Source organism: Channa argus, chromosome 21 (assembly GCF_033026475.1).
Source record: "Channa argus isolate prfri chromosome 21, Channa argus male v1.0, whole genome shotgun sequence".
Classification (NCBI taxonomy): Eukaryota; Metazoa; Chordata; class Actinopteri; order Anabantiformes; family Channidae; genus Channa; species Channa argus.
Window position 1 is genome coordinate 313623 of NC_090217.1, and position 13400 is coordinate 327022.

General features: G+C 36.0%; 1 protein-coding gene across 2 annotated transcripts in view; it reads right to left on the bottom strand.

The window, feature by feature from the left end:
- Positions 1-2635: 2635 nt before the first annotated feature.
- The window catches only part of arhgef39 (Rho guanine nucleotide exchange factor (GEF) 39), a 66944-nt gene continuing 56179 nt past the window's right edge, over positions 2636-13400 (bottom strand). Inside the window, exons 9-12 of one of the 2 annotated variants that reach the window (XM_067491024.1) lie at positions 7547-7635; positions 5747-5873; positions 5315-5412; positions 2636-4540 (exon numbers count right to left, since the gene is read on the bottom strand). In XM_067491024.1, coding sequence (XP_067347125.1) covers positions 5362-5412; positions 5747-5873; positions 7547-7635 — 267 coding nt within the window. In that variant the 3' untranslated portion in view covers positions 2636-4540; positions 5315-5361. Of the gene's footprint in view, positions 4541-4565; positions 4715-5314; positions 5413-5746; positions 5874-7546; positions 7636-13400 lie in introns of those variants that run through there. The other variant, XM_067491025.1, reaches the window with a different exon arrangement.

Below are 13400 nucleotides of genomic sequence, written 5' to 3' on the forward strand. Positions count from 1 at the left end.
CCATATCACATTAATATGTCTAACAGTTTCTGAGCTCTATTGAGGAGGGCTTTTTATAGAAAACAAACATACACTTAACTCAAGGTTTGAGTCTAATGAACTGACTCTGATGAGCTTTCAGAAACTTTAAACTCAAAGTTTCTCATGTCTGTGACACCAAAGTTGAGTTGCAGTGGGCTGTTGCTCACATATTCAAAAGAATATGAATAAAAGAATAAAAAAAAAAAAAAAGAATATCTCTCCGCACAAATTCTGTTCACTGACAATGGTTTTCAGAATTGAATCTAGTCTGTTTCCCCCCCCCCCACCCCACAAAACCTTATTTTATTCTTCTAGGCCTTAAATGCACCATGAACTGATGCAGGAGGCAGAGGAGTAGGACACACTGACTCACCACCATTAGTCATTTCCTGGCTGTACAGTGTACAGTGACATGCTCACCAGCAGATGGCCTAAGAAGACTTAACTGCAGCAGCTGTAAAGTTTGAAGACATCTACAATTCAATTCAACTTTATTTATATAGCACCAATTCAAAAGAAAGTCATCTCAGGGCACTTTACACAATAAAGTCAAGACTATACAGATATGTAGAGAAAACCCCACAATTCCCACTTTGAACAAGCCCTAGACAACAGTGGAGAGGAAAAACTCTGCAGAACCAGGCTCAAAGTGGGCGGCCATCTGCCTTGATTGGTGAGTAAGAAAGTGGAGAGAGAAAAAAAAGAGCAACAAAAACCAACAACAAAACATCGAGCAGGTTGGTTGGTCCAGTAGCTGCACACTGGAAAACACACAGCTCCAAAACCAGGGACACCTGCAGAAAGGGACAGAGAGAGAGAGAGAGAGACAGAGAAGAAGAAAGACAACTACAGGAGAAAGAAGACACAAATTTAATGTTATACAGTGGTGTCATATAAATGCAGAGGGACAAGAGGAGGAAAGGAGCTCAGTGGTGTTGGGGTGTGGGTCCCCAGCTGTCTAGTCCTATAGCAGCATGAGCTATTTCAGAGTGACTGAACAGATCTAACTATGTTGGGTTATAATCATCTAAAAAAAGTCTGTCTTTTTTTTTTTAATTGAACACAACTTTAGGCATAATTTTTAAAAGTATTCATTTTTGGCAATTACTTCATTCCCAAAATACACATTAACAAATGTCAATATTTGCAACCTAGCAAATGTAGCTCATGCTTAAATTTTGATTGTCTATTTTTTTTTGTATTTCCAGATTCATGTACCGTTTACCCCCATAGCTGTTTTTCCAATTGCAAAAAAAGTTAGGATGATGTGTAAAATGTAAATAAAAACATTAAGCAATGATTTGCAAATCTCATCAACACATATTTTACTCACTACAGAAAATAAACATCATATCAGATGTTGAAACTGAGAAATTTTAACATTTCATGGAAAATAATAGCTCATTTTGAATTTGATGACAGCAATCTGAAGCTGAAATGTTTCAGGAACATAAAAGAGGGTCAGAAACCACTAACATCATTTGCATGAATAGTTGACATAAAACCAACTGGTTCAGATGTATTATGAGGAATCCAGCTTATGGTTTCAAATCTCCTTCTGTTTTTTCCACAAACTTAATTAATTTCCAGATCCGATTAAGGCTGAGAAATGTTACTCAATAAACCAATGTCAATTCATCACCAAGTATTGATGCACTGGAATAATTTACAAACCAAATGACAGATGTTTGTTTTTTATATTCTGATTTCTGTAGGAACTATGACTTTAGATTGAATTCTAATAATATAATATTTTTAATACAGTTCCATGGAGAGAGAAAGATCCTGGCCTTCCAAAAATTTAGGCAAATGGTGACTAAATAAGGATCCACAAACTTACAAACTCTTAAACTTATGACCAACACTTACTGATAAATTAGGAACTAACCACAACATCAAATCCATTACATGTAATGTGAACAGGGGAGATGTTAGAATTGTCTTCAGCTCCATCTTGTGTTGCTAAAGCAGTACTGCAGCACAGAGAACTGACAAAGCCAGTGGCAGTTGGTTTTCAGTGACAGGTGATCAGACAACCTGTCACTGAATACCAACTCATCAATTTGATGAGTTTCACGGAAGCCAGACTGTGCAGCTGTAGTGGCCACCCATCATCTATCTTCCAAAATAGAAACCTAATCAGTCTCAGCTCGGCAGTCCATCTATAGAAATGTTTAATATTTAAAACGTCTTCATCAGCATTAGACTGGCTTGCTATTCAAGATGACTAATAACCCAAGTAAGAGTTGTGATTCTGTCATATGTATTTGATCAATTTGATTTTTTAACTCAATCTTTTATAATTTTTCTTTTTTGTATTCCAGTTCCTTTATTGTTATGACCCTTTTTTAAAAAGTTTGTTTGAATTCCATCACTTCCTTTTTCAGGGGCTCTTCAAGTGGCCTGTATGAGGGATTATTACAGCAAGCAAAAACAGTCTGCAAGACAACATAACTGAAACAAAAAACAAAGCTGTCTTTTTAAACAAATCATTTTCACTAGAGTCTCAAGAACAAATCATCATAAAAGTAAAAATGAATTAAATAGAAGCATAAGATTCAAGTCTTGGTAGTAAATTGAAGAACTGAAAAAATACAATACAAATACAACATAATAAAGTATTTTAGAATTTTATTTGAAAACATATCCATCTACTTGATTTGTATATAATAACAGCAATGGATAGCGTCTTGATAAAAAAGTTGTATTACGTAAAATACATCAAGTGTTATGGAGAAAAGGAGATATACATACAGGATATGATAAAACAATTTACTGAAAGAAAAAAAAAAGAAAAACAATTTATACCACAAAAAACAATATCAATAAGAACACTCTGATATGTAAAACCTATGATCTTGTATGTCTATATTCTGAGAATCCCAAGAGTCATGGGTAATGTAATAAACAGGGTACGCTAACTGATTACATATCTACAAAGTAATAATTACTAGTGTGACAACTAATGAATTAGGGCTCAGTTTGTGATGGGCTGACATGAAGCATTCATGTATGATAAGGTGGAAATATACAACTACAGGAATCTTTAAAATAAATTCAATAAAACTCCTAAATGGACCAATAAATGCATAATTTAACTACTGAATAACTGAACTCATTGTGCAGTTATTTTATTATTCTTATTTTCAGAATCCTATTAAAGCAAAATTGGAATATCCATTTCATATATAGCCATTATAATTTCAGACTAAGCTTCTTAAAATGTCTGTTTTTTTTTTTCAAAATAGCCTTTGTCACTGACACCTAATGGCTAAAAGGTGGTGGTGGGGGGGGGGTTACTGGGGAAGAACAAATGGAAGCAGATGTGATGAAATATAAGGAGAATGTATTCTTTATATAATCGACACTACTACAACATTAAAACACAAGATAACATTTAAAAATAAGAAATGAGAAGGTTACATTTAAAACTATGATGCAGATTTTTTTATTTTTGGTTTAAATATATGTGGGTAATGTAACGACAGCTGACTGTTTAAAAGGAAAATAGAAAAGACAACACACAGATTTCTGTTTGATCCAGATGGAAAAAAAAACTGGATGAAGGGAAAATTCTGGAGTGTGTCTTTGCTTAGTGAAAAGAAGGTGTTAAAAAAACTGGTGCTCCAAAAAAATAATGATAAAAGCCAATAAGAGGCATTAATACACTGTCTGGTCTTTGTGCCAGCCAGGTGCTTTTTATTATTTTCTTGTATTAGTCTCAGATTTTTTTTTTGTTTTACTTTTGGATGCTGACCATGCCATGCCATTTAACTTTGTTCCACGTATGCATGTATGTCTTAGCATCTATTAATGAAAGATTTTTTTCTTCTATGGGGGCCTGGTGGAGCTGTGGTAGAGCATTGGGTTGGGATGCAGAAGGCAGCGGTTTAGAATTACCAACCCACCAGGTGCTGGTCCCAAGCCTGGATAAAATGGCAGGGTTGTGGCAGGATGGGAATCTGACGTAAAAAAATTATGCCAAACCAATGTGCTGAACACATTCTGCTGTGGTGACCCCTGAAGGGACAAGCTGAAATGACTTTTGAATTAAAGATTTCTTTCTTCCTCTCTAAAGTCTTTCTGTAAATGTAACAGACTTAAACTACTAAGGGAGTTTTGCAGATCCAAATCAGCACTTCCAAGAGTTATATACACTACGGTATCACAGTGTTGGTGTTTAAACACTGATAAATCTCTGCAGGAGACCAGCAGCAACATTCTTCCTCCAGTTAAACATTAATCAAATTTTTGGTATTAAAAAGCAGAATATCAGAATATATTGCACTGAATGCGCAGAAGCTGGATGCTGCATCAACATTAAAACAAACAGCTTCTGACTTCATATTCACATGTTAACAAGCACAGTAAGTAAAGTGGTTAATAGCACAGAGAGCGGAGACACAGATTCCAGTCTAGAGTGAAACTCACAGAAATAATCCACCATTATTTCAAACTGAATTCAAGAAGAACAAGAAGTCCATTAGAGGATCACACATGCACAGTATGTGCATACACACTGCAAAGAAAGAGAAACAACCAGTTATAAACAAGATCCAAAAATGCTGGTACTGACTGAGGTGAAGTGCAAAACTGTCCTGTGGTCACTCTGCAGATATTACAACAGCATGGCTCAGTAGTAAAAGAGTCCGGGTGCTGAAGTGACCTGTCTGCAGTGCAGATCGTTCACTTTCTAAAAACATTTGGAGTGAAAGTAGCCGAAGTGAGCAGCTAAAATGAGCAGAATCCTAAATTAAAGAAGAATGGTACAATTTGAAAAACACATTGTTTTTAATGGTAAACCTGAGGCTGTCCCAACTTTATAAAATATTTTGTTGGCATTAAATTCAAAATACACATATTTAAAAAAAAAATGAATTCCCTAGTTGAACACAGTTGAGATGTTTTTTTGTATTGCTTACAATCAAAGATAAGTTTTTGATCATTTGATAATCCTTGCAGCCTCTTTTTATTCACATTTTAAGATATTTATCAGTAAGCGCTGCATATCCAATATTGTCAGAAAGTCAAATTGTCTTTATGGATCACCTCCAGATGTGTTTAAAGACATTAAATACTCTGCATTAAAAAATAATTCCTGCCTTATACGCGTTTGCCACTAATAGCACAAATAGTTCAACTAAAAGGTTTAAATAACTTTTCTTCTTTCTCAAAGTCATCTTATGTCAAGGTGAACACAGACACTTTTTGTCCTCCGGCAGATAGAAGTTACAAAAGTCTTCCACATTGGTAACTCAAGAGCAGTGACACTACGGTAATACAAACATCCCACCTCTGCTTTGGAGTATCAGACTGCTTCATCCTCTTGGGGGCGCTGCCTTACCGCTCCACTGAAGGCTTTGGAATATGCACACTTGTCTCACCAGTCAGCTGAGGAGAGGGGCAGAGACACTTTTTACTGTGATGGCAAATTAGCTAGAAGCTTGCTTCTCGGATGAATATTACAGTGGTGGTTTCAAAGATTAGACATTTCATGTTTGAAGGTTCAAATTCTGGTTTGCATATTATGGACTGATTTTTCCATATACTAAATTTTGCATTATAAAAATTCTTCCAGTAGCTTTTTATGAATTTGTCAAGTATTGCATTTTATTAAAATTAGCACTGGTGTAAAAAATTATAACAAGAACAAGGTTGCTTTTCCTATAGTGCGCGGGGGTCTTAGAGAGCAAACTACATATTTGTGTGCGAGTGTGTAACTCACCATGTTCCTCTTTCTATCAGGGTTACTGCAGCTGCTCGGTGTGTTGTGACTGTCAGCAGCTGCGCGTGGAGGTCTCCGGCACAACTCAGGTCTTTGATGGACTACTGTCTGTGTAGACTGCAGATTTCTGTAAAGCCAAACATATTAAGTTACTGCCTAATGGTTTTCATCTCTACTACATTTCGACAGCCATTTAACCATACCTGTAGAAATTTGTTTTGGCATTATTAAACTGCATTGTTTTTACAGTGACCAAGAATACTCACAGTGCTAAATATGCTGAAGGGCCAAAGTTACTTTTACTGTTTTGTGTAACAGAAACTGTGTTTAATTAAAGGAAATTCTGCAGAAATTTCAACAATCATAAAGTGAAAAACTGAATTAATTGCATTGACCATAATTAAGTTAAAATGATTATACCATGCACAAAGACAAGCCTATATTAAATATGAATTTTTTACAAATTTCAATGAAATATCAGGCAACCCTTTATAGATTCACAGTATCAAATAAACTTGTCACCGCAGACTGTTGTGAATTACTTAAAAATTCCGTGTCTGTGGCATCTATGAGTGTTTATAGTTAGAGTAATAAGGTGTGTCCAAGAATTCTGCACAGAAACACCTACAAAGTAAAAACATTTGGTCACACACAAAAGATGTGTGTAGTGATGTGTAATAAAACACACATGAAAAATATTAAAACATATTGAAATAATATCTACCAAGCTAATCTGACCCAAGCACAGAAAACAATACATGTTTGAGAATTAGTGAAAGCACCCTCCGACTGATGTCAGTGCAGGTAGTGTGCAGTCTTTCTTGAATCAATAATTCATCTATGGGGAGACACACAACTCTCTGCCCCGTATTCCTCTCCAATGGCGTGAGTGCAGCTGACCCTGGGTCCTCTCAGCCTGTCTTCTTCCCAATTCTCCATCACTGCTAATTACACTCCCTTGAGATTTGACCCGTCAGCCTGCAGCCACAGCCCCCATCTGCTAGGTGGTCCAAGCTCTTTGACAGCCTCCTCTCTCCTCTCTGACAAAGTGATAAACTAATATGCATGGCCAGGGATGCCAGGTTTGGGGCCCTCGGCATAGCCTGCCTCTCTATAGCTGGGCTGACTCAAACCCTCCTCCAGGGAGCTGGGGCCAGGGTGGATAGAAGTGGAATTACTGAGGTCTGGCTGATCAATGAGAGAAACAGGCCTGAAGTACAGTATCAGCCTCAGTGAAAGCTTAACTAACACAGGACAATCAAAACACTCCACACACTGCATAATGCTCCCAGACATTACTTTAACAGTATTTCTGAATTAAATGCTTTCAATGAGAAACACAAGGACAGTATATCCAGTATTCAAATATCTGCATACTGCAGGTACATGTATCACACACTGATACCACTGGAAATAAATGTAGAAGCAACTAAAGTGAAATCATATAAAATACATGCTGTTGTATGTACTGTATTTCCTAAAACGCAGTTTTTTAAAATCCAAATTAATCAAAAAACAAATGTTCAAAGGACATTCAAAATCATATTAAATATGAAATACTAATAGTAATTATATTGTGATCATTTACATTCTCATTTGATGGAAAATGGTAGATTAAAATACATGCCATTTAGAGCTAGTGGATTTAGAATTTAGCCTGAAATATAGACGGAATTATAAATACTACACTCTTCACAACAGTAATATAGAATAAAGTAAGTACTATATTCACAAATATAGACTTTATAAAGTATTTTACAACATACACTATGTGTGCTTCTGTGTGAAGCAGGTACATACCTGGTGGCTGAGCTCAGGCTTTGATACCATTCATTCAGATCCTCCTGGTTGCTGGACATCAGCAGGAGTTTGGCTTTGGGGAAGGTTAACTGGAAAGGCAGAGGACAGGAGTTAGGATGTTTTTTGGTGGTGTGAGTGTCTGACATGTTTTCTGATGTGTGTGATGTTTTTTTTGATGACTATTATGGGCCTACTAAATTGTTTAGTGTAGTCAGTGAGTGGTACAGTCACTTCCAACAGAAATATTTACATAGTTTTTAAAGAGAATTAGGTTTTGTAGTTCAATATTAATTCACAGAAAAGCCCTTTTACTCAGGTTCGCTCTCCTTCTACCTGTACATTATAGGAACATTAGTCAAAAGACCCCTATTTTACAGCTTGCTTAAATCTGTGGTAATATTAGAAAACAATAGAAGGGAAGCAGAATTAATGAAAAACCTACTCTCTTGTGCAGGAAATTTACTGCTGCTCCTCGCTCCAAAACCATTAACAGTTTGACGGAAATCTGAAGCTAAAGAAGATGAAGAAGGCCATATTGACTGCAAATTATATTCTGTTCTACAGGCAGTTTATGTCTACCGGGGTCTCTTGTGGGTGATCCTTTTAGGCGAACAGAGTGACTCGGCCCTCATCTTTAGAGTCAGCAGTAATTGCAACCATCTTATTCACACCACTAAAAGCAGCCTGTAATTGTACTTGCAAAATAAACCAATGGAAAACAAACAATAGAGGCCTTTAGAGAAGTATAATTACACTAGAGAAGCAATATCAGAAGATTAAATTATCCTTTACATTTACACACACACATGCACACACAAAAAAATAGCTTGTTGAGCAATGACATATCAATCATGTCTTTGTGTATCCAGATAGAACTTTAGGTGGGTATAAAAGAAGCATATAGCTCATTAAACTTGATGATGTTTTTAAAGAGAAGGGAGTATCTCTCATTACAAAGTAGATAGATTAAGATTTCAGATGTACTATCATCAAAAGTATTATCTAATTACAGAGTTCAGTGACTGGGGCCAAATTGAGTGGCACATGATATTAAGCACTTGCCACTGTGATTTATGCACAAATAGATTCCACTTCTATAGCAATGTGGTAATTAGGGATTTGTCAGAAAATCTGACCCTCTTAGGTAGAAATTACTTTGTATAATAAGAACGGCAGAGCATGAAGCCTCATCACTGCACATAATTTAGCCTGATTATTTATACATCAAAGAATATCTGTCATGGATGAGGGAAAATCTTCTAGTAGTGAGGGGATACGAGAGGAAGACTGCAGACAGCAAGATAGGAGAGAATAAAAAAAGTCAAGACAGACAGAAAGAGTAGAAAATAGAAGATAAAGATAAAAGTGGGCAGAGCCGCAAATAAAAGCCCCATTTCTACAAACATCAGTGACCATAGAAAACATAAGAAAAAAAACCCCAAAAACCCCAAGAATTTTAATAAAAGTGATTTTCCCCCCAAACTTTGCATATAGATTGCCATGGCATTTACAGCTGTCAAATTTAATTTGGCTTTAATTCTTCACGGCTCTGGATGAGAAGGGCCCTGGAGTGCTGACAGCCCTTTTCATTGAGCTCAGGTAGAGCCCGGGATCAATAATGTGTCCTTATGAGAAATTACGTTTAATGCTATTGAGTATGCATTTGGGCCTTGGTAGGATAAGAGGCTAATGAAATGCCATTTCTGCCATTAGATAATTTGGAGCAGGCTGGTGGAGAGCAGCGACAGGCTTGAGGAAGATGTATTTACTGAAGGGCCGGAAGAGATGGATCTGCAGCCTAATCTGATCCAGCAACTGAGAGATTCAGTTGCAGCAGGCAAGCATCACTACACTCCTCAGTTCCCTACACCTTCTTTACCTCACTTTCATCAGTCACTTGAAGGATGTTTTCAATTCAACCCGCCTTTAACAAATGAAGCCACACAGGCCAAGTCACTAGACCTGCTCAGACGATTATACAGCACCACATATGCTGGAGACTCTGACACAATTTTGATCTACTATTATCTAAATTTACCCTTTTAACTGTTTATATACAGTAAATGAAAAATATAAATTCTGTACTTTTTTGTCACTACTGAATGGTAATGCAGTACAATGTCTAAGAAGGCGTCTAAATTGGCTAATTTGCACTAACAAGCTACCAAAGATCAATCAATTCATTAATTTAATTGTAAAAAAAACGGACACATAAAAAGTAAAAATAATTATGTTTAGTATACTATTAGTAGAATGTGAGTCAGGATATAAAAACACCAAATGCTACCAATATAGATAAAAGTGTGTGCAGACTGTTATATCACAGGGAAGTGGTTCAGCAACACAGAATAAAGAGCTCTTGGAGGGAGTGTGACTCAGCTGAAATACATACTGATACTATGCAGCAATGGCTCTAAACACTTGCTGCATAAACGCTTTGGTTAATTGCTCAGTGACCTGCAACATGGTCTTTTGAATGTTTCATGACAGCATCTACATCATTTACATCAAAACAAAAATGTCAGCAGCTGCACTGAGATCTGGCAGACATATTAGAATGAGAGTAGAGAGACAATAAAAGTTCAACTTTTGGGCTACTTCCACAAGGTTTGAAGTGTTTAGGATGAAAAAGAGGCAAGTGAACACAGGTGTCCTATGTCAAGCAAAACTAAGTGACATTTCATTCAATGAAGCTGGAAAAACTGAAGGAAAGCTGATAAGCAGATTATGCAACACAAATAAGAAAAAAAGGCAACATACATCATGGAAATTAAATGCCTTCACTCTTGTGAATAGACAAAGCAGTGAACATATGTCTCCCCACCTGCTGCCAAGCAAATACTGAGAAGGTACTTTTTAAACATTCAACTTTTCCCATTTTTTTTCAAATTAGCTAAATAAGAAAATGTAGAAAATGTAGAATCTGTGTCAAAATCACTTTTATGTTGTGAACAAGTGAAGAGCTTTGTTCCACAATATTCCAATATTTGAATTTTAATAAAGTTATGAAAAGTTCTGATTAAAATGTTTTGTACAGAGAGTTTGATGTTTTAAAGAAAGGCTTTAATAGGAGTAAATCTCAAAATATACATTGTAGACAGTAAATGATGAAAATAAATTATTTTGGCTCATTCATAAATTAGGTTGAAATTCTAACTTCTATTAAGTTTAAAAGGTTTTTTTATTAACGTGTGAAACCTAAATTCAGACTCAGTCCTTGCTGCTCTGACACTACTTTATTTCACTCTTTAAACTCATCTCTACACTCTGCACAGCCCTTTATATAGTCATAGTTAGCACATCACAATAAGGATATTACATAACTTAAAAAAAAATCGTTGCTGTCCTATGATTGGTTAGAGTAGTGAGCCTAGCTCTAAACATTGCTAGTATTGTTTAGTAATTCTGTATTATGGGAGGCTTCCATCACACTCTTCACATTAACGTAAGTCTTGGAGCATATGTCTATTAACAAATATTAAAATATATTGTACATTATCATTTTAAGTCTTAAAAAAGTATTTTGCAATATTGTATACTGTCAATGATCTGTTGCTCTGGACTCAATTATGTACATTGTATTGCTCACTGGTCGTGCCGTTGATTACAAACTGCATGGACATTTTTGGAGCTGCATGTCAAATACAAAGTCTAAAAATTTGTCAATTTGAAAAGTTGATTTGATTAATATGGTGATGAGATGAAAAGGTGCAACTCATTTAAAAGAATGCTTAATAATACCTTGATATACAAGCACAACATTGCTGAGAATGGGATTTGTAATCACTACACATTACATTACTTTTTTACATTGGGTGGTGTTATTTTCAGTGATTGTGAATGACACTGTGATGTACTGTTTTGTTTTTTTTTGTTTTGTTTTTTTTTAGGTACGGAAGTTTAAGCTATAGCTTCTTCCTACAACGTTTTGACATTACTGTACCGTGCAAATATATGTGGATGAGGTGTAGATATGTAGGTGTGTGTATACATATGTGCAGTCCCCTCACAAATTATTGCAACAGCAAAGTGGTTTTTGCTGTACACTAAAGAGATTTGGGTTTAAAATCCAAAGACAGATTTGATAGATTTGTATTTAAAGCTATATGTGTTAAACATAGAACACAGCACCTGTGGTAGCAGATGACCCAAATATTACCTAATGGGCAGAACCTAAAATAGGGAAAATCTCTGTTCCTGAAATGTGTTTTGGGGTTATGTGAAAGAATGGACAAGGGGGGACAACAAATGAAGGATAGTGCTAATGGTTTGGTGGTAAGAAAAACTTTAGATGCCACAATCATGTGATTTTTCTTTTTTACCTTTTAGACTGTTGTTTTAAGCTACAGTGTAAAGTCCTCAGCATCACGGCTTTTAAATCTAGATGTAAATGTAGAACGACTGAATACTGTGCAGATCTCCTTAAACCTGCACTAATCTGTTAGGCTGATTAAAGCAGAAGAAACATCCACTTGTCAAAGATATCTTATATTATCTCACACTAGAGAATGTGAAGTTGACATCATAGTGGGGTAACATATTTTGTCTTTTTGTTTATGCACCATATTGCGTGAAGGGTGCACCTTACCAAAGTCACACATTATGCATTATACATTATTTTTCATGGTAATGCTGTGATATAATGTGTTACCTCATTAGTTTAGTAATATCATTACTAGTTACTTTATGTATTATCATGGTACTACTTTTCAGAAACCATAGTGTAGCTGTTTTTTTATGGTTGTTGGACAAACTGAAATTCTTTAAAGGTCTCATCCATTTTCTGCTCCACTCACACATAACATTTACTGAGACTCTGATGACAGACAACTAGCAACGTCTTTGTGTAAGAGAAACATTTAAAACATAAACAGTTGGATGTGAATCCCTGTCTTTAGTAAAAACTGTGCTACAACCAGCTACAACCTAAAAACTGAGATAAGATGGAATTGATATTCTGATAGGGCAGGACAAATCTTTACATCACTGTATACTTATATACAGTATAGTCTTGCGTTGTATAGTATAGTGTAGTATAGTATAATGTTGTGAGATAGCTTTGTTATAAATGGTGCTACATAAATAAAGTTGAGTTGGTAATAGCAATGATTAGTGAATGCTACAAATGAGAAGCTGCTACCTGAAAGCTGCAGCCTACCCTAAGCTTTCACATTTGCTAAATTGTATCATTTTCACACACTGAAATGGGTGTGGAAAGAGATTATGCAGACTACGCAGGAGCGGAGCTATGGTCAGAGAGCCCAGTGTAAGGTTTGCTCGCACTGCACTATATTAACAGAGGTGTAGCTTATGTCCTTTGCTACTGACGCTGACACACACACACTAAAAAATATGTAGGGCAGCTAATACAGGCAGAAAGAAAACATATTCCAAATTGGGCCCCTCATCCACACCCACTCCAGCACCAATCAGCATGAACCCACCCTGAACTCCATTACCACCAACATATTGACATACAGACTACAGCAGCCTAAAAGTGTTGCCTTATCCACAGGAGAACCTTGACCTAGGCTTATCTGCCAAAGTAATCATTAAGATAATTATATGTTAGGGTAAGATTTGTATCATATTGAAAACTAAACATCTCATCACTAAAAGGTTTTTCTCAGCAGCTCTAAATTTCTCATATTGCAAGGCCTAATGTCAGTGATTTGCATTGTGAACATTAACACAACATGAATCCAGGTTCACGTCTGTGTGTCTGTTTGACTGCAGGCAACACTAACAGAGCAGAGAGGCCACGATGTAGCACTGTTTATTCATGCTGTAGATATAGTGAAACCATCAGAAAATAATTTTTGATTTCTGAAATTTACTACTTTGTTCTCATTAT